Raw genomic sequence first — 21,599 nt, 5'->3', positions numbered from 1 at the left:
AAAATAGCAGATACACGATACACAATCAAATTTTAGAAACATTTTGAAAGTGTGAAAACTACTCATTTAGAAAGCATTTATAGAATCGGACTCAGGTCTCAATAGATGGTACAAATAGACAGTTTGGGGTGTGCTAAAAAAATATATACCTTTTTTGCTTTAAACCTAGGTCTACAAGAAGGACAGATCAGAGCCAAAGACGTTGACCATCACTCCGTCGGAGAGCACACATTTCAGGGTCATCCTCAGCTCAGAAGCCATGGAGGCAGAGTCGAGGGAGCAGGAGAAATCCAGCGACCCTGTGTGCACCATCGTCAAACCGACGCCTCGGACCGCCAAACCTGACCTGCCAGAATCCCCCTCTGTGCACAATGTACGCGCGCCTCACACTGTTGTCCCTCAGCCTGAGCCGAGTCCCTCGCCGGTATCCGACCGCCCGGTATTATCGGAGCCTAAACCTGACCTCGGAGGGCCTTCCATGAAGCGTGCTCGTAAGGCAAGGTGGATGTCGTCGCCGCCCTGCCGCAGGGACAGCGTCCCTCTGGTCTCTGCTGGGGACAGCATTCACATGGCAGAAGACCCAGAGGCGTCTGGGAGTCCTCATAGGAGATCCAGCACTAAAGCCACAGACTTGCCCTCCGACAGCAAAGGTAGTGCTCAGTTCTTCACATCCTTGTTTGAGGACAGCACGTGTCTCTGTTTATTTGTCACTACTCACTACTCATACACGTACTGTACAAGCAGTGAAATGCTATGTGTGTGTGTGTGTGTGTGTTGACAAATAAACCGACAAGGACTGTTGTTTGCTGGCTTGAATGAATCAGTATTGTAGATACTTTCTTTCTTTCTTTCTTTCTTTCTTTCTTTCTTTCTTTCTTTCTTTCTTTCTTTCTTTCTTTCTTTTCTTTTTACAAAACAGATATCTCCAGAATGTGCTAAATATTCTGAGCTCTTTAGGGCACGGTTTCCCAAACAGTGGGTCGGGAGTCACCCATGTTTGGGCCGCAGACCATATATAGAGCTGATATTTTCACTAGTTTGTGTCCTAGGAAAACGTCTAATTTCTCTTCTGGGTAAAATGTGCAGGAACCACTGCTTTAGGGGAAACATGTACAATACAGTGTGATGATAATCCACACCCAGCCTGTTTGTCAAAGTGTACGTTAACAGGAAGGATGTGGCTTCCTTTCGAGCCTGGGTTCATAATGTCTAGAGTCTGCGGCCGCTCAATCACACGTGACGGTTAAAGGAAAGGGAAGTGAAAAGCAGTGTTGTTTTTGGCAGCGAAATTTGATTTTAGTTTTAGTCATAGTCTTTTGAATAGTTTTCACTTAGTTTTAGTCACATTTTAGTCACCTGGAATGTTTTAGTCGACTAAATCTACGGTTGATTTAGTCGACTAAAATGTATTTTGGGGGGCTTGATGCCGTCGTAATGACTGTTTTTACACTTGCTGAAAATAGCCGATCTACAAGCTCACAACGCGTCGCAGCGCGACGCGTTGTGGGCTTGTAGATCGGCTATTTTCAGCATGCAACCAAGTGTAAAATGACTTATACTGGATATCTTGTCCACTAGTCTAGTCACATTTTAGTCTAGTTTTAATTTGTTGACGAAATTGTCGATATATTTAGTCTTAGTTTTAGTCATCATAGATTCGTTTTTATTTAGTTTCCATTTATTTTTTGTCAATGAAAAAAGGTAGTCGACGAACATTTTTTGTTTAGTTTTAGTCGACGAAAACAACACTGGTGAAAAGGTATAGTCAGCTGTTTGGAAATAGTAATCACTTGTTTTCCTTTTTGACCCGAAGGTGTAAGAAAGCGGAGCCAACATCAGGGCCCGGAGGACATTTACCTGGACGATTTGAATGTACTTGAACCTGACGTTGCGGCTCGCTACTTTCCTAAAAGGTACAAAATGTGCAAAGTGATTGTGTAGTGGTTTACGAATCCATGTCCATGGATAACAACATGAGCCCCTTTCTGGCCAAGGATCTTCACAACTGTCTGGCCTACATACATAGTCTCATTTGTCTTTCTCATTTGTCGTCTGTTCTCTCTCTCTCTCTCTCTCTCTCTCTCTCTCTCTCTCTCTCTACAAACACTACAGAGGGAAGTGGAGTTAACCACTTTCACACTGGCATCCCTATTTTGTATATTTGTTATTATATATATGTTTGCGGGTCCTTTTCTTTGTCTTTCAAAGATAGCCTTTTATTATATGCACTTTTGTCCTTCACCAAACTTTTGAGGCGTGCATCAGCCATTTTCTAGAAATACGTTTGGAAATCTCTATGGGAAACATTAATGGGGTTTCTGTCTGTGGAACCACAAAATGGCAAAAAGACTGTGTCTGTGTTCCAGTGAGTCTGGTCAGGTACCTAAGCACTGGGTGGAGGTGGGGAGGCGTTCCGGTTCCCAGTCGCCCCAGTCTGTGGGCAGCGCGGCCGCAGACAGTGGCACGGAGTGTCTGTCGGACTCTGCCGGCGACCTGCCCGACGTCACGCTGTCACTCTGCGGGGGCGTTGGAGAGAACTCAGAGATTTCCAAAGGTACTTTGGCCGGCGGTTTGATAATCTGACATATTGAGTATCTACAGAGCAAAAGCCTCTGTGCATATATCAGCCATATTGGAAAGAGACTGTGCCTCTTCCTTACTGTACTTCCTTCATAGGTGTTAATTAAGGCTCTGTTGCATTCTAGTTAAACAAAGTCAGGGCGGCTGCTGATATTGTGGACACTGGAAATACTCTGCTACTACACCAGTGGGTCTCAAAGTGGGGTTCAGATAAAGTGGGGTTCAGATGGGCGACTGTGGCTCAGGAGGTAGAGCAGGTCATCCAATGATCCATGGGTCGGCGGTTCGAATCCTGGCTCCTCCTGTCGAAGTGTCCTTGGGCAAGACACTGAACCCCAAATTGCTCCCTGGTTGGTACCTTGCATGGCTTCCGCTGCAATCGGTGTATGAATGGGTGAATGTAATGCGCAATCTATGTAAAGCGCCTTGGATAAAGGTGCTATATAAATGCACCATTTACCATTTAGATAACCTCCTTGAGGGCGTTCCAAACCTGTAAGGGTGTGTAACTCTGAGAGTGTACCCAGAAGGGAACAATTTGGTTCCATTTGTACACTCTCAGAGTTATGTTATGGGGGCCCTTGAAATTAAAAGGTTTGAGAATCACTGTGCTACAGTAATCAGAACGTCTTATTAGTATATTGGTAAGACCTGAAGTGAAGGAAGTAAGGAAGAAGAGGCCCAATTTCTTTCCAATATGGCTGCTGTGTATAGAGCTTAGAGTATATATGAATAGAGACGGCACCCGGATGAAACCCTGAGGCGAAATGGACATAGTGGCCGAATTTGATATTGCAGCGTGGGCCCAAACACATGAACGCGCTGGTCCGTTGACTATGATTGTGCACGTTCACGATGACACGTGAACGCTGAATGCCTGCAATGATAGTCAGCGGCAGCGTGTTCATGTGTTTGGGCCCAATCCATCCCAGAATGCACTCTGTTCCTACCCAGAATGCACAGTGAAATCGCCTCATGCGCTTTTGAGCAACTTAATGCAAGTGGATGGGAGGAGAACTCGGGTGCTGTCTCTATTCATATATACTCTAAGGTATAGAGCCTATTGCATTGTGGCAATTGCTCTTGAGTCATAATGCTAAACATCTAATAATGAAGAGAATAAGAAACGTATGCCATCCATGATTAATTTACAGTTTTTGTAATATCTATTCTATTTCAGAGAAATTCATGGAGCACATGATCACTTATCAGGAATTTGCTGACAATCCGGCAATGATCGACAATCCCAATTTGGTGGTTCGAATTGCAAACCGGTGAGTCATCATCATCATCATCATCATCATCAGGCTTATGCTTCACATTCTCCTCAATGTACTACGACAACTCTCAGAAAGAAACATCACTGATTATTACCACGATCGATCTGAGGCAGATCTGAGGCTGGGAATTCTACAGGTGTGGACTTAAGGTAACTCCACACCAAGAAGACTTGTCCAGATTAGTCAAAGACTGCTTAAAACTGTCAGATTGCAACAGACTTGGGCTTATTTCTGAAGTGTAGTTGCTTATTTTGGCTTACTTTCATGATTCGTTTTAAAAATAGCTGATGTAATAGGGCTCAAGTATTGAAACTAGTTGCTTCTTTTGGATTTGTTTTCATAGACCTGGTCGCTTGTTTCACTCACAGAATCTGGCAACACGGAGCGTCTCACCAAAGCGCATGCATGAGCGCACTCCACAGGCACAGGCCCACGCCCGCACCTGTCATTCATTAGTAACCGACACTGTGAGAAGTGTCCGTCTCTCTCTCTCTCTCTCCCCCCCACCCTTCATATGCGCAGTGCTGCGAACTGTGCGAAGTGTCCATGACACAATATAATATATATATAGCATAATAGGCCTACCTATAATATATGTCCAGTCGCTTTGCTTCCCATCTATCTGTGACTGTGGGCAACTCTCGTGCACGCCTGCTCAATCTCAGCAGCTGGTTGGGTGAATGTATTTTTTTTGTGATCTCAATGCAAATATTGCTGGTTTAGCAGGACTAAACGATAAAATTGCGGGATGGTGCGGGACTAAATGGGACTTATTTATTAGAGTTGATATTGAGAATATCGTATCTAGTTCACTCACACTACACCAGTAGTCAGCCCTGAAACATGATGAGCAGACAAGAAGTCCACTCTACAGTGGAGTAATTTACCCCCCTCATCACTACAACATGGATAGTGTCGCTCCAGACATCAGCAACCGACCGGACATGTTCGGTTCTTCATCAACGGGTTCCGACGCGTCGTTAAGGCGATATGGACGGCAAGTCGACGGGAGCTTCTCGTCGGGAGTCTCCTGCCGACACGCTCGCGACTGGCAACATCCGACCGTTGGGGCAATGTGGAGTTGGCTTTAGGCTCATTAGGTTCACTGGCAGAGCCTGACCAGAGCCTTTTGTGGCAGTTCTGGACAACCATGCATCCGACCGACACAAGGCCAGGCACTGCACTCTCTGAGGTGGTGTGGAACGCGCGTGTCAAATATGAAGTCGGTGGGGCGAACAGTTCTCAAGTTACGCGGATTACAGAAGTACACACACACACGCACGTACACATGTACAGAGACGTGGTGCATTTATTGTAAGATGACCGAAGTTTGGTCTTCCTGCTAGGTCTTGGGCATGTCGCACTTCCAACAGTGCCCATGGTGGACTGTGCATGGCAAGGGTGTCCTCTTCCCCAAGCCAGGCCTAAACCTGACCTCATACAAAGCACATATACCAATAAAACAGAACCATTTCTTTTACAGATATTACAACTGGACGTTGGCGGCCCCGTTGATACTTTGCATGCTGGCATTTCAGAAGAACTTGCCAAAGGTACACTTTACAGAATATTCCTTTTTTTGTTTGTTTGTTTGTCGCTATGATATAGTTCATTCCCACAAATCATGTAATATTGTTTTTTGCAATCAAAATATATCTTACATACATACATACATACACACACACACACACACACACACACACACACACACACACACACACACACACACACACACACACACACACACACACACACACACACACACACACACACACACACACATACATAATTTAATCCTGTATTATTTGAACAGGCTACAGAGGAGGCTTGGGTAAAAGAGAGAATGCCTAAGAAGTCTGGGCGTTGGTGGTTCTGGAGAAAGAGCAGTGCCAAGCAGGTATCTATTATACATTTGAAAAGGTGTGCCCAAACCAGGAAAAGGGACCCAAAGTCACCAGCTACTACGTCACTGACACGCTGCAACACGCTGCAACACACACTGCAACAACACACTAACACGTCACACACTTACCCTCCGCGTCGATCCACGGCTATCTCCTCATGTCGCGCTGCACGCCCACACTCAACACCACCCGCGTAAAAATTGTCATTGCACTGCCACTAAAGCCGGCTCCCGTCCAGACTCACAAACAATATCAATATCAATAATAAACACAAACACGCCACAAGCACCGACACCCCCGCCTAATTTGTTGCCACGTCTATGAAAACAAGCACAGAAAAAATGCCATTCAACACGCTACTTACACACACTACCACTCGCTTACAATACGCGGACCTGGCAACACTACATCCCCTCTCCCATTTGCTCAAAGCCAACCACGTCACCCGCGAGAGTTTTTATGTTATGTCCGATTGCAACACCGGAAGTTACATGCTACACACACACACATTAGAAGAACAACACGAACACAACACTACTCACACACACACGGGCCACTGTTGCCAGGTCTATGAAAACAGGCCCAGAAACACAGCCTTTCACCACGCTACTTACACACACTACAACACGCTTACAATTCACGACCCTGGCAACATTCTTCCCCGTCTTCCACAACACACACAGTCCCACACACACGCACACACACATTCGGACTTGGATGGACAGCGCCGCGATTCCATACATACACCGTTTAATTCATGCAAACACGAGAATTGCACCACCAGTTTCATTAATGTAAACACGACAATTGCGCGACCCGTTTAATTAATGGAAACATGACAACTGCGACGCACCGAGGCGCATGGATTCTGTGTGTGTGTGTGTGTGTGACTGTGTGTGTGTGCGTGCCTGCGGGGTGCCTCTGAATTGGAGTGTTTATGTCAGTCAGCGATGCGATCCGTTGTTATTCAGCCAGGAAAACAATCTAAACATTATATACTAACGTCAGCATCGGGCAGATTAACACACACAAGCGTTATTAGTTGAGTTTTCTTATTGAAGTGCCTCTGAATTGTAACCGTGTGTTTATGTCAGTCAGCGATGCGATCCGTACCAGCACCATACGCACGGACTGGAGAGAGGCGAAGTGTTTCTCTCCCTTCGGCTCATGTAGCCCTCATTGTAACTACAAATATTGTTCCCGAACAAACAATGTAGGGTCACTGCAATCCAAAAGATTGTAGCCCTACTATAATGCAGTCAAGGTCCCCCAAAAAATATACTACAGTATGTTCTTCTCCATTCTCAACATCTTTTGGTCTCCAAAAACAGTAATTTATTGTAAGTAAACAAAAACAGTAAAAAGCAGTTTCATGTCTGCTTATTTTCATTTACATTAATTTTCTTTGATGTGAAAATACAACAAATAATAATAATACCCATCCGTTACTACATGTCAACACACACACACACACACGCTTGCCAGCCACACACACACACACGCACACACACATTGAACAGCCTGCCGGAAAACAAAAGTAGAAGAAGAAGAACAACAACACACCGCACACTGATTCTAACTTGGATGGAGAGCGCCGCGATTACATACACAGTTAAAATCATGCAAACACGAACATTGCGCGAACGACTGCGTCGACACCTGGCGTGGAACAAACGGGACGAACCGAGGCGCATATATGGATAAGAACAACAACACCAACACTACACGCACACGAGCGCACGCGCTACAACACAAAACAGCTGCATACAACGCGTGTCACTGTGGACTTCTGTATCGCAACGCGGGGCAACGCAACTCTGGGATGAGCGGGCCAAAGGCCCGCGAAATTCTAGTTCCATACAGTTGTTATTCTGTTCTTCAGCCTATAGTCCGCTAATGCATAAAATGCATAGTAATCTATAATATTAGTTTACTATTTCTATGCAGTTATTGTCTCCACCAGGCCGAAGGCATGGGGAGAGAGTATGTTTTGCACTCCGTCCGTCCGTGTGTCCGTCCGTCCGTCCGTCCGTCTGTGACCAGCTAATCTCCGGCACCGTTAACCCGGTCGATGCCAAATTTTGCACACACACTCCCTGGATGCCAACGATGAACCTCTCCCCCAGAACGGCCTGTTATAGCGCCACCAGGAGGCTGCGTTGTGCAAAACAAGTTTTTGGACAGTACACCTACAGATTTTGTCCAAACATCACGCAAATTGTCTCTCTAGAGCCATTCAACGAAACGGGTCTTTCAGATTTCTCAGATTCCATCCTGATTGGCTAAGATTGGCTTCCAAAGTTTGCAGGAGTGCTCAGTTTCAAACAAAATGCTGCAAATCATGAACACATCGTGTAATTTCCGTGAAATTGTGCACGCACATTCCCACTAGGCCGAGGAAGAAATGCCACATGAACATTTTCAACTCAGCCTCATGGTGGCAACTCCCTAGAGGCCAAGGAAAAACCTTTGACTGGAATTTTTCACATCTGCTCTTTATAGCGCCACCAGGAGGCCGACATATGTAAAACACATTTCTAATATTACTCCTTCAGATTTTATCCAAATTTCACGCAAATCGGCACACATGCTCTCCATAGTCATGTGATCAAGACGGCTTTGTACCCATTTTGTACAAATCGCCACAACTACTCAACGCAGCGTCCGATTGTGGTGAAACTGTGCATGCATATTCCCACTAGGCTTTGGAAGAAATGCCACTTGACAGTTTTCAAATCAGCCTCATGGTGGCGCTACAACAGGCCAAGCCGCATCACACACACACACACGTTTATATTGCTCCTAAACTTTTTGCCAAACATCACATACACACTCCTATCCTCCTGGTGGAGACCTGTGCCCAGAAGGGCACTTTTTCTAGTTTCCTTGTGTTTAGCTTGCTTACTGATTAAGATCGTCTGATAAATGCCTACATTTTCCATTGTTGACAGCCTCATTTGCTTCTCACAACGTACATAATATGGAAAGTCCATAGGAGTCCCATGCCAATTGTGTAGGTTTGCATTGCAAATCAGTCTATGGAAATGAGAAACAGCCTGATTAATCGAGCCTTTGTAGCACTGAAAGGAGTGTTCCATTCCATATTATACAGACTTTTACTACTACAAATATAATGTCATAGATCAGGGGTGGGCAACTTTGACGATGGAGAGGGCCACTATATTTCCACACTCACTCCCTAGGGCCATATATTACTGTCATCGCGAAAATAGCCGATCTACAAGCTCAAAACGCGTCGCAGCGCGATGCGTTTTGAGCTTGTAGATCGGCTATTTTTGCTATATTCGAATTGAAATGTTGAATTATTTTTTACTATTTTTTAATTGGAATCCTGAAAATTAACATTTTTATGTAATTTCAAATGCCTTTTAATTATACTTGTGTTGAGCAATCTACTAATTTAGACTGAAGTAATTAAAGCGGGTCATGTTTGCATGTTGTGGAATTGTAAACAGCTGAAACCAATATTATATCAGTATCCTGACATTAACCTGAGGGCCACATTAAGTGAAGGTGGGGGCCGCATGTGGCCCCCGGGCCGCCAGTTGCCCACCCCTGTCATAGATGATGCATGTCAATGACTCAGTCTCTCTTTGTCAGTCCTCAGAGACCAAGTTAGAGAGACAGCAGAGCTCTCCCCTCCCAGTGGCTGCAGCTACACAGTGAGTCAGCAACAAGCACAACACTCCACTACACGCCATTTGTCACGCCAGAGCATATTAGTCAGCTAGCACTGCAGTAATGTCATTCCACCCTATGATGATATCCAGTGGCGGAAAATTACTAGCCTACATTTACTTAAGTACAATGTGTGAGGTATTTGCACTTTACTTTTAAGTATTTCCAATTTCCAATACTATATTGCAGTATTGATACTATTGATGAAGAAATGTGAGCACTTTTTACACCACTGATGACATCAACTGTGTGAAACTAAATTTCCCTAATGGGGTAAAACTGTATTTATAGTATTCATTGCTTTAAAAAAAGAAAAAGAAAAGAAAAAAAATAATGTTAATATCAGTAAACGAAACAATCTGTCTTCACTGTGTAAAATATCAAGCAGGTGTAATGTTGCATGGGTCTTCAACAGGGGACCCTCAGATTTACAACATTATGTAATCGATATTTAAACATATTTAAACAATATGTGGGGGTCCCTGCTTCATCTCTCTCTCAGCTAAGAGGGGTCCTTGGGCAAATTTTGGTCTGAAAAACATTGAAGACCCCTACTCTACTGCCCTCGTGTGGCTATATGTGGCTACATGTGTTACCCTATTATGCCTAGTACTACACCCATAACTTCAGTGAATGGGATTTAGTCATTATGTTAACGTGAAACATTTGCAGTATTACAGTGTGTATTTGTGCACTGTCTTCCAGGCACAAAACAGAAGAGTCCTCCAGTGACGATGAGTCTAAAGAACTGAACAACATGGCACCCATTGTGCCACATCACACTGAGCGCGTGCAGACTGTGGCTCCGGCACCGCTGCCCTGTCCCTCCTACAGGAAGTCCCTCCGCCTCTCGTCTGACCAGATCGTAAGCTTTTAGCTTTATAAGCTTTTAGCTTCAGCCTACACCTTTTCGGGCCACTCAAGTGTATAATGTATTATGTATTGTTATACATGTGAAAGGTTCGAAATAAACTAAACTAAACTAAGAGAGTCCCGGCTTTAGTGACATTCGTTTATTCGTATCAGGGACCACGGACAAAAACACGTTAATCTCCAGCAAAGAGAAAATCTGCATTGTGTCAGATTTAGCTACTAGCTAAATAGTACTGTATTGTTTCCCTGTGAATGTGACTCTCCCCCTTTTCATCTGTAAGCTCAAAACGTACTCTTATTTAGTATTTACACAACCCTCTCCCCTAATATGAGTGAGGTTATGACATATTTTCTATCAATTACACATCCCATGAAGCCTGGTATTCATGGATTTTATTTATTTATGTATTTATTTGTCGCATACCTAAGCCAATAATTTGATGACATGATATATCCTGGCTCCTACTGACCGATGACCCGGTCAGGCACAGCAATGCGACAAAAACTCCTTTAATGAAAAACCTCTCCATCTTTTCCCCTCAGCTTTTTGTCGTCTATCTACCACATTATTCCAGGCAACATGGCTTGTTTTGTTCATTGTTCTAGTACAGTGGTTTTCAACCAGTGGTCCGGGGACCACCAGTGGTCCTTGAGGGGGTTCCAGGTGGTCCCCAGCTGGGGAGTTGGAAATGATGGAGAGCTGGAAACCAAATAGAAGCCTTATTAGATTTTTAACTCTTGAGAGTGTAAAATGAAACCAAATGGACTCATTTTACGCTCTCAAGAGTTAAATTATTGTTAAACACCTGCATTATTCTACTTCATTTACAAGAAGTCTACACAATTAGAGCATGTAGCATAATTCCTATTTTGATCGCCTTATCTCCCCTATGGTACCACATCAATACAGCATGGAATCGTGGACAAAATATTATCCAACGACAACAAAACATTCTATAGTTTTGGGTTTGAGAGGGTTCTAGTAGGCTGGTTAATTGACACTTATTCCACTGCCCCATTCTAAATCAATGTGTGTGGATTAACATTGCCAGCTAAATGCCATCTGTATCTTCCTCTGGCTCTCCTCTTGGTCTCAGGCGAGCCTAAAGCTCAGGGAGGGGCCTAACGGCGTCAGCTTCAGCATCACTACACAGTACCAGGGCACGTGTCGATGTGAGGGCACCATCTACCTGTGGAACTGGGACGACAAAGTCATCATCTCCGATATCGACGGCACCATCACCAAGTATGGGATTAAGTATTAAGTATTATTACCGCTTTTAGTGAAACTTAGGGTTCATACATGTTTCTATGGATGAACATAGCTGGATGAATATAGCTGCAAGCAGCGATAAGGCGGGACCAAGAAAGAAGACAATACGCAATAAGAACAATATGCACAAATATGACTGACGAGCTGAGTTGTCAGTACCCGGATTTGAACCAACAACTTTGTGGTCCAAAGGCAAGAGCTCTACTGACTGAGTCAGTTCTCTTATTGTAAACAGTAACATCATTTGGTGTTTTCGGTAACGAGTATGTGTCCTCATTTTGGGCATGTCATTATCCATTTCTACAGTGTGTTCGCTGTTCACGTTTTCACGTACAAACTTTTCTTCAACTGGGATTTCAGTTAATGGACCATAGATGGTGTGTAGGACGTTTCACGCAAATTGCTCAAAAATCCAGGGAGAAAATCAGGTATTAGCATTTTTCAAACTGCTCAAAATGGCGGATAATCTGAGGGCGGAGCTTACTTGTCAAAGTGACAGATGTGTTCCCCATGAGTCAAGGAATGTGTGGAAACAAGTGCCATGACTTTTGGACAAACGAGGCATGAGTTATGCCTGTTCAAAGGTTTCATTTTTAAAAAATTGCGAGTTAGACTTCAGTAAGACTGCTTTCAGTGCTATTTGGCATGACCCTCTACCATACTGTAAAATGTCATAAGCATATGACGTTGCATGCAGGGCTCGACGCTTAGCATTTTCCCAAGTAGCACGTGTGCGACTAAGTTAAAAAATCTAGTAGCACACAAATTATTTTAGGAGCATGATGAAAAGTTATCAAATAATGTGTTTTTGAGGGGCGCTAGCCCCTCCTATATACAGCTTTAGTCCCCACACGTCTCAATATTTGCCATTGACAATGAACGGAGAAATTAGGTCAAAATTCCGCTAAATATGACGTAAATTAAACATCAAAACATTAAACGCCATTGACATTGAAAGGACAATGTATGTCATATGTAAACGAGAAAATCAGCTAACCAATCAACAGGCATTCTGATTGGCCAGTATGAGATGATTCATGATGATGTATGATGATAAGAGCGCCCCTCACTTCACACAGGTGTGATTTTTCTTTAATACAGTGATATGAGGTAGGGGGCGGGCAATATGAAAAAATATTGTATCACAATATCTTTCAGAAATGATCACAATATTGATATTCATCTGGATTTGTTTGTTTTTATATAATCTATATAATCAATTTGTTTTGATGCTGATAGACTATTAGTTTGTTATGCAAATAGATAGAGGTATAGATGGATAGATAGATAGATGGATAATCAATTCATTGTATGTTGCTCATGTATGGATGGATGGACAGACATACTTTCTATCCGTTTTTATCCTGCTGTTCTATCGTGTGAGATTTGGTGCAGGGCGCAGGCTACTCGATGGTGAATTATTATTGTAACATTCTCCTTGGCTTTGACTGCTTCAGTTCAGACCATCGTACATAGGCTATACACCTCGGCGTGGTGGAAGGAGGTGGTGGGGGGATATTTGCCTTTTTGCCGTCGCTCGTTATGCAGGCTACTGACTAATATGTATCCAGCCAAGTCGGACGGTCATTCGTATTATCATTTGCGCTGCACACAGGCTTTTGTAAGCGAGGTGCTGAGCGAGGGTTGTTTTGGTAGAATCCGTGCACACGTGCACTCTTTGCGTGCACGGCCGCACGCTGTTTCACCCACGTTTGGTTAAAAGTTATATCAAGTGATGTTTGAACATTAAACTTTCCAAATAACTTTAGTATTCAACGTGTCGGGGTCCAAGCAACTCCTTCTGTGCTATCATGCTATCCTGCTGCGTTCGCTGACTTCGCTCCGCTGCTGACAGGGAAGAGAAGCAACACATGGAGGGGCGGGCGGTGGGAGAAAAAGGGACAGATCTTCAAATGAACGCCGCATTGAGCCTCGACACGTTGTTAGCTTGTAGATCTGCTCTTTTTGGCGAACGACACCGCCGTACTATAGAAATATAAATGTAGGTATAGAACCGCGACTATAGAATGTGCACTTGCTGTAGAGCCTTGTCTTTGAATGGTCAAATTCTGTAGTCGCACCGGTGCTACAAAGTGAATTTTACAACTCGCACAGTGATATTTTAACTCGCAAATGCGAGTACCTAGTCGCACTGTCGAGCCCTGGTTGCATGTATGTATTAGTGGGTGGCAGAAGAAGAATTTTCACAAACCAGCAATTTTCATTGGCTCATAAAAACTAAATTGTTTCACTTTAAACAAATGCACTACGATTTATTGTCCGTATAGGTCCAAAGTTCACGTGTAGATGTTTTTGTGCATTTTGATCAAATATCCTGGGAGGAGATACATTTTAACTGTTTTTCATATTATTCAAAATGGCGGGTGATCTAAAGGTCAGAGGTCAAAAGTCAGAACACAATATCCTGGGAGGAGATACATTTTAACTGTTTTTCATATTATTCAAAATGGCGGGTGATCTAAAGGTCAGAGGTCAAAAATCAGAACACGAAAGTTGTTTGGCATGAGGAGACACTATGTGTATCAAAGTGTCATTGCCAACGGTCAAACAGTTCATGAGCTATGCACGTTCAAAGTTTGCATTTTCAAATAAGTGCTATAGCGCCACCATTTTGCCAATCGTCATGGGCTTCGCATAGTCACCATTTGGCATGGCCCTCTACCAGATTACGTTTCGCAAAAACCGACTGCACGGTTCAGCCAGAACTGCTATTTTTGGCGGAAGGAGAAGAAGAAGAAGAAGAAGAAGAAAAAGAAAAAACCCCACAAAAACAATAAGTGACCAAACTCACTTCGTGACTTCTTGGTCCCTTAAAAAGCCCCCGGAAGTCTCACTCTCACTCAGGCTATAAGGTAGTGATGGTGAAGTTGGTAAAGAAAAGGACCTGTTGGAAAAGACACATGCTGGAACTTTTTACTTTGAAATGTTTTGTAGTTTCTGAGTTATTTAACTTAAACGCCCAATGCATTCTAAATGGCAATAGCACAAACTTTGGCATGCTACTAGTCCTACATACTTACATCTAGAAACCCCATTCGGACCCATTTAGGTTCATCTTACGGTGGACATGTTTGCCTGAAAAGGAAATGTTTCATAGATTTAGAAATATAGTGCTTTCAAATTTGAGAAAATTATAATGGGGCTCAATGGCAGACTATGTCACGCTTTTCCGTCACACTTTTCCGTCATGCTTTTTCGTCACACTTTTTCGTTTTGGAGGATTTAAAATAAAACGAAAATCATGAAAAAATGACATGCTATAGATCATGGTTTCGGAAGACATACTATAGTCTGTCGTTTTTCATGATTTTGGAGGATTTTAAAAAAAAAATCATGAAAAAACGACATGCTATAGTATGCCGTCCAAAACCATGAACTATAGTATGTTGCTTTTTTGTGATTTTCATCTTTTTTTCAAATCCTCCAAAATCACGAAAAATGACATGCTATAGTATGCCGTCCGAAACCATGGACTATAGTATGCCGTTTTTTCGTGATTTTCATCTTTTTTTCAAATCCTCCAAAATCACAAAAAACGACATGCTATAGTATGCCGTCCGAAACCATGGACTATAGTATGTCGTTTTTTCATGATTTTCATCTTTTTTCAAATCCTCCAAAATCACGAAAAACGACATGCTATATAGTATGCCGTCCGAAACCATGGACTATAGTATGTCGTTTTTTCGTGATTTTCCTTTTTTTGTTCAGAATTGAAAAATGGGAAAACCAAAAAATCACAAAAATGGTGGTGCCTTAGTATAATTCTGTTTGAGTCCAGCAAACAGAAATTTGCTATTTTTTTCCTTTTTTTTGTTCAGAATTGAAAAATTTGAAAACTCGAAGCCAAAACCCAGCTTTTAAAAGCTGCGTCAAAGTTGAGTTTTCAGGAGAAAAAAAGCACGCAAAAAAAGCTGTTCATTCCAAGCTTCAAAACGAAAAAGCTGGTATACATAGAGATAACATGGGAGCACGAAGCAAGAAGCTGCTTCTAGCTTCCTTGGTGTTAACGCGGCTTAAGTCTGATTATGCCTTTGGTTTTTTGCACTACTGATTGTTACCCGTTTCCTTTCTTGTCAGTTAAAATCATCATTCATCATCACTTCCATCTTGTCCATCAGCTAACCCTAACCCTAACCCTAACCCTAGTTGTCTGGTACCAGATTGGTTACCATATGGTACCAGAACAAAACAAACAAAAAAGCAGTAAGAATTGTCTGGAACCAGTGGCGCAGTGTGTTAGAACGCTGCCACATGATCGGAAGATGGTGAGTTCAAACCCCCTCAAGTCTTTACTTTCAAGACCGATTTCAGAAGAAGAAAAGCAGTGTGAATTGTCTGGAACCAGTGGCGCAGTGTTAGAACACTCCCACATGATCGGGAGATGGTGAGTTCAAACCCCACTCAAGTCTTTACTTTCAAGACCGATTTCAGAAGAAGAAAACCAACAAAAAAGCAGTTAAATTGTCTGGAACCAATGGCGCTGTGTGTTAGGACGTTGCCACATGATCCGGAGATGGTGAGTTCAAACCCCACTCAAGTCTTTACTTTCAAGACCGATTTCAGAAGAAGAAAACCAACAACCTATCAACCAACACATTCAAAGGCATATCAATCCCATTAATCTGTTTTCTTATCAGGTTGAAGGCATCCCGGATTTTGTTGAGGGTGGGTTGGGTGTTTCACGGTTTCTCATCAACTCCATGTTAAATCACCCAATTACCCTCCAACGGACACTAGCCCTAACCCTAACCCTAACCCTAGTTGTCTGGTACCAGATTGGTTACCATATGGTACCAGAACAAAACAAACAAAAAAGCAGTGTGAATTGTCTGGAACCAGTGGCGCAGTGTGTTAAAACGCTGCCACATGATCGGAAGATGGTGAGTTCAAACCCCCTCAAGTCTTTACTTTCAAGACCGATTTCAGAAGAAGAAAACCAACAAAAAAGCAGTTGAATTGTCTGGAACCAGTGGCGCAGTGTTTTAGGACGCTGCCACATGATCGGGAGATGGTGAGTTCAAACCCCACTCAAGTCTTTACTTTCAAGACCGATTTCAGAAGAAGAAAACCAACAAGAAAGCAGTGTGAATTGTCTGGACCCAGTGGCGCAGTGTGTTAGCACGCTGCCACATGATCGGGAGATGGTGAGTTCAAACCCCACTGAAGTCTTTACTTTCAAGACCGATATCAGAAGAAGAAAACCAACAAAAAAGCAGTTGAATTGTCTGGAACCAGTGGCGCAGTGTGTTAGGACGTTGCCACATGATCGGGAGATGGTGAGTTCAAACCCCACTCAAGTCTTTACTTTCAAGACCGATTTCAGAAGAAGAAAAACAACAAAAAAGCAGTGTGAATTGTCTGGACCCAGTGGTGCAGTGTGTTAGGACGTTGCCACATGATCGAGAGATGGTGAGTTCAAGTCCCAGTCAAGTCTTTACTTTCAAGACCGATTTCAGAAGAAGAAAACCAACAAGAAAACAGAGTGAATTGTCTGGACCCAGTGGCTCAGTGTGTTAGGACGTTGCCACATGATCAGGAGATGGTGGGTTCAAATCCCACTCAAGTTCAAACAAAAAAATAAAGGTCCAGGGTGCAATCCCACCACAGTCTTTACTGTGACACTTTGCTTTCCACACTGACATCAAGTAGCACAGAAAAGCTGTGTTGTAGGAACCATCAGTTAGCTCAGTGTGATGAGAGCCTGTCCTTGGGAGCCACAGGTCCAGGGTTCAAATCCCACATTAGGCATAACTGTGACACTTTGCTTTGCACACTGATTTCCAGAAGGACAACTTTAAAGCAGCCCAGAAATTCACCATGATTGTGTGCCGGTAAGTGGCCCAGCGGATAAGTCAGATGATATCCGTAGTATACCTAGTAGAAGTGTGCCGGTTCAAACCCGACATACTCCTAGTAGGCGGTGATGGTTCAAATTACCGACACCTAGAGTAGGAGTGGCCCAGTGGATGAATCAGATGATATCCGTAGAATACCTAGTAGAAGTGTGCCGGTTCAAACCCGACATACTCCTAGTAGGCGGTGATGGTTCAAATCACCGACACCTAGAGTAGGAGTGGCCCAGTGGATAAATCAGATGATATCTGTAGACTACCTAGTAGAAGTATGCCGGCCGACATACTCCTAGTAGGATGGTGCTAGTTTGAATCACCAACACCTACAGTAGGTAAGAGTGTGTGCAGTTGAGTGGCCTGGTGGATAAATCAGATGATATCCATAGAATACCTAGTAGAAGTCTGCCAGTTCAAACCCGACATAGGATGGTGCTGGTTCAAATCACCATCACCTAGAGTAGGTAGGACCGTGTGCCGTTAATTGGCCCGGTGGATAAATCAGATAATATCCGTAGAATACCTAGTAGGATGGTGCTGGTTCAAATCACCATCACCTAGAGTAGGTAGGGGGTCAGGTAAGAGTATGTAGGGGCAGAGTAGGTTGAGGTGTAGATAGGGGGAGAGTAGGTGAGGGTTGGTCAGTTAGGGGAAGGAGTAGGTGAGGGGGTTCAGGTTGGTCAGTTAGGGGAAGGAGTAGGTGAGGGGGTTCAGGTAGGGGGCGATTAGGCGAGGGGGGGGGCAGGCGAGGTGGAGAGTAGGCGAGGGGGGGGGCCAGGCAGGGGGAGAGTAGGCGAGGGGGGTCAGGTTAGGGGGAGATTAGGCAAGGGGGGGGGGGCAGGCGAGGTGGAGAGTTGGCGAGGGGGGGGGCCAGGCAGGGGGAGAGTAGGCGAGGGGGGGGGCAGGTGAGGTGGAGAGTAGGCGAGGGGGGGGCCAGGCAGGGGGAGAGTAGGCGAGGGGGGAGGCCAGGCAGGGGGAGAGTAGGAGAGGGGGGAGGCCAGGCAGGGGGAGAGTAGGAGAGGGGGGAGGCCAGGCAGGGTGAGAGTAGGCGAGGGGGTAGGCCAGGCAGGGGGAGAGGGGGGAGGCCAGGCAGGGGGAGAGTAGGAGAGGGGGGAGGCCAGGCAGGGGGCGGTCTTCCTGATTTTTTAAAATAATTTCTTTGTTTTTATATAAAAATATATATATATATATATATTTATTTAGAAAATTATAAAAAAATAAATAGGCATAACAACACTGCCTACTCTACCCCTGCCTGGCCTCCCCCGTCTCCTACTCCACCCCTGCCTGGCCTCCCTCCTCTCCTACTCTCCCCCTGCCTGGCCTCCCTCCTCTCCTACTCTCCCCCTGCCTGGCCTCCCCATGCCTGGCCTCCCCCCTCTCCTACTCTCCCCCTGCCTGGCCTCCCCCTGCCTGGCCTCCCCCCTCTCCTACTCTCCCCCTGCCTGGCCTCCCTCCTCACCTACTCTCCCCCTGCCTGGCCTCCCTCGCCTACTCTACCCGTGCCTGGCCCCCCCCTCACCTACTCTCCACCTCGCCTGCCCCCCCCTCGCCTAATCTCCCCCTACCTGACCCCCCTCACCTACTCTCCCCCTGCCTGGCCCTCCCCCTCGCCTAATCGCCCCCTACCTGACCCCCCTCACCTACTCCTCCCCCTAACTGACCAACCCTCGCCTACTCTCCCCCTATCTACACCTCAACCTACTCTGCCCCTACATACTCTTACCTGACCCCCTACCTACTCTAGGTGATGGTGATTTGAACCAGCACCATCCTACTAGGTATTCTACGGATATTATCTGATTTATCCACCGGGCCAATTAACGGCACACGGTCCTAACTACTCTAGGTGATGGTGATTTGAATCAGCACCATCCCACTAGGTATTCTACAGATATTATCTGATTTATCCACCGGGCCAATTAACGGCACACGGTCCTACCTACTCTAGGTGATGGTGATTTGAACCAGCACCATCCTATGTCGGGTTTGAACTGGCAGACTTCTACTAGGTATTCTATGGATATTATCTGATTTATCCACCAGGCCACTTAACTGCACACACTACTACCTACTGTAGGTGTTGGTGATTTGAACTAGCACCATCCTACTAGGAGTATGTCGGCCGGCATACTTCTACTAGGTAGTCTACAGATATCATCTGATTTATCCACTGGGCCACACCTACTCTAGGTGTCGGTGATTTGAACCATCACCGCCTACTAGGAGTATGTCGGGTTTGAACCGGCACACTTCTACTAGGTATACTACGGATATCATCTGACTTATCCGTTGGGCCACTTACCGGCACACAATAATGGTGAATTTCTGGGCTACTTTAAAGTTGTCCTTCTGGAAATCAGTGTGCAAAGCAAAGTGTCAGAGTTATGACTAATGTGGGATTTGAACACTGGACCTGTGGCTCCCAAGGACAGCCTCTCATCACACTGAGCTAACTGCAGGTTACTACAACACAGCTTTTCTGTGCTACTTGATGTCAGTGTGGAAAGCAAAGTGTCACAGTAAAGACTTGGGTGGGATTGCACCCTGGACCTTTATTTTTTGGTTTGAACTTGAGTGGGGTTTGAACTCACCATCTCCCGATCATGTGGCAGCGTCCTAACACACTGTCCCACTGGGTCCAGACAATTCACACAGCTTTTTTGTTTGTTTTCTTCTTCTGAAATCGGTCATGAAAGTAAAGACTTGGGTGGGGTTTGAACTCACCATCTCCCGATCATGTGGCAGCGTCCTAACACACTGAGCCATTGGGTCCAGACAATTCACACTGATTTTTTGTTGGTTTTCTTCTTCTGAAATCGGTCTTGAAAGTAAAGACTTGAGTAAGGTTTGAACTCACCATCTCCCGATCATGTGGCAGCATCCTAACACACTGTCCCACTGGGTCCAGACAATTCACACTGCTTTTTTGTTTGTTTTCTTCTTCTGAAATCGGTCTTGAAAGTAAAGACTTGAGTGGGGTTTGAACTCACCATCTCCCGATTATGTGGCAGCGTCCTAACACACTGAGCCACTGGTTCCAGACAATCCACATTGCTTTTTTGTTTGTTTTGTTCTGGTACCATCTGGTAACCAATTGGTACCAGACAACTAGGGTTAGGGTTAGGGTTAGGGTTAGGGTTAGGGTTAGGGCTAGTGTCCGTTGGGGGGTAATTGGGTGATTTAACATGGAGTTGATGAGAAACCGTGAAACACCCAACCCACCATCAACAAAATTCGGGATGCCTTCAACTTGATAAGAAAATGGATTAATGGGATTGATATGCCTTTGAATGTGTTGGTTGATAGGTCGTTGGTTTTCTTCTTCTGAAATCGGTCTTGAAAGTAAAGACTTGAGTAAGGTTTGAACTCACCATCTCCCGATCATGTGGCAGCATCCTAACACACTGTCCCACTGGGTCCAGACAATTCACACTGCTTTTTTGTTTGTTTTCTTCTCCTGAAATCGGTCTTGAAAGTAAAGACTTGAGTGGGGTTTGAACTCACCATCTCCCGATCATGTGGCAGCGTCCTAACACACTGAGCCACTGGTTCCAGACAATCCACATTGCTTTTTTGTTTGTTTTGTTCTGGTACCATCTGGTAACCAATCTGGTACCAGACAACTAGGGTTGGGGTTAGGGTTAGGGTTAGGGTTAGGGTTAGGGTTAGGGTTAGGGTTAGGGCTAGTGTCCGTTGGGGGGTAATTGGGTGATTTAACATGGAGTTGATGAGAAACCGTGAAACACCCAACCCACCCTCAACAAAATTCAGGATGCCTTCAACTTGATAAGAAAATGGATTAATGGGATTGATATGCCTTTGAATGTGTTGGTTGATAGGTCGTTGGTTTTCTTCTTCTGAAATCGGTCTTGAAAGTAAAGACTTGAGTGGGGTTTGAACTGACCATCTCCCGATCATGTGGCAGCGTCCTAACACACTGCTCCACTGGGTCCAGACAATTCCCAATGCTTTTTTGTTGGTTTTCTTCTTCTGAAATCGGTCTTGAAAGTAAAGACTTGAGTGGGGTTTGAACTCACCATCTCCCGATCATGTGGGAGCGGTCTAACACACTGCGCCACTGGTACCAGACAATTCATACTGCTTTTTTGTTGGT

At 44.6% G+C, this 21,599-nt stretch overlaps 1 protein-coding gene across 1 annotated transcript in view; it reads left to right on the top strand.

Annotated features, from left to right (window-relative positions):
* Window positions 1-21,599, top strand: part of LOC306912860 (phosphatidate phosphatase LPIN2-like) — a gene marked incomplete at its 3' end in the record, with an annotated part of 39,776 nt that overhangs the window by 9,852 nt on the left and 8,325 nt on the right. The window contains exons 8-16 of the mRNA XM_079489315.1: window positions 170-650; window positions 1,814-1,913; window positions 2,367-2,554; window positions 3,761-3,854; window positions 5,344-5,413; window positions 5,674-5,757; window positions 9,386-9,447; window positions 10,169-10,328; window positions 11,434-11,582. Of these exons, the coding sequence (XP_079345441.1) occupies window positions 170-650; window positions 1,814-1,913; window positions 2,367-2,554; window positions 3,761-3,854; window positions 5,344-5,413; window positions 5,674-5,757; window positions 9,386-9,447; window positions 10,169-10,328; window positions 11,434-11,582 (1,388 nt within the window). The remainder of the gene's footprint in view (window positions 1-169; window positions 651-1,813; window positions 1,914-2,366; window positions 2,555-3,760; window positions 3,855-5,343; window positions 5,414-5,673; window positions 5,758-9,385; window positions 9,448-10,168; window positions 10,329-11,433; window positions 11,583-21,599) is intronic.

Source organism: Electrona antarctica (assembly GCF_951216825.1).
Source record: "Electrona antarctica genome assembly, chromosome: 20".
Classification (NCBI taxonomy): Eukaryota; Metazoa; Chordata; class Actinopteri; order Myctophiformes; family Myctophidae; genus Electrona; species Electrona antarctica.
The sequence above is the reverse complement of the archived record's forward strand: the minus strand, read 5'-3'. Positions and strand labels throughout refer to the sequence as shown.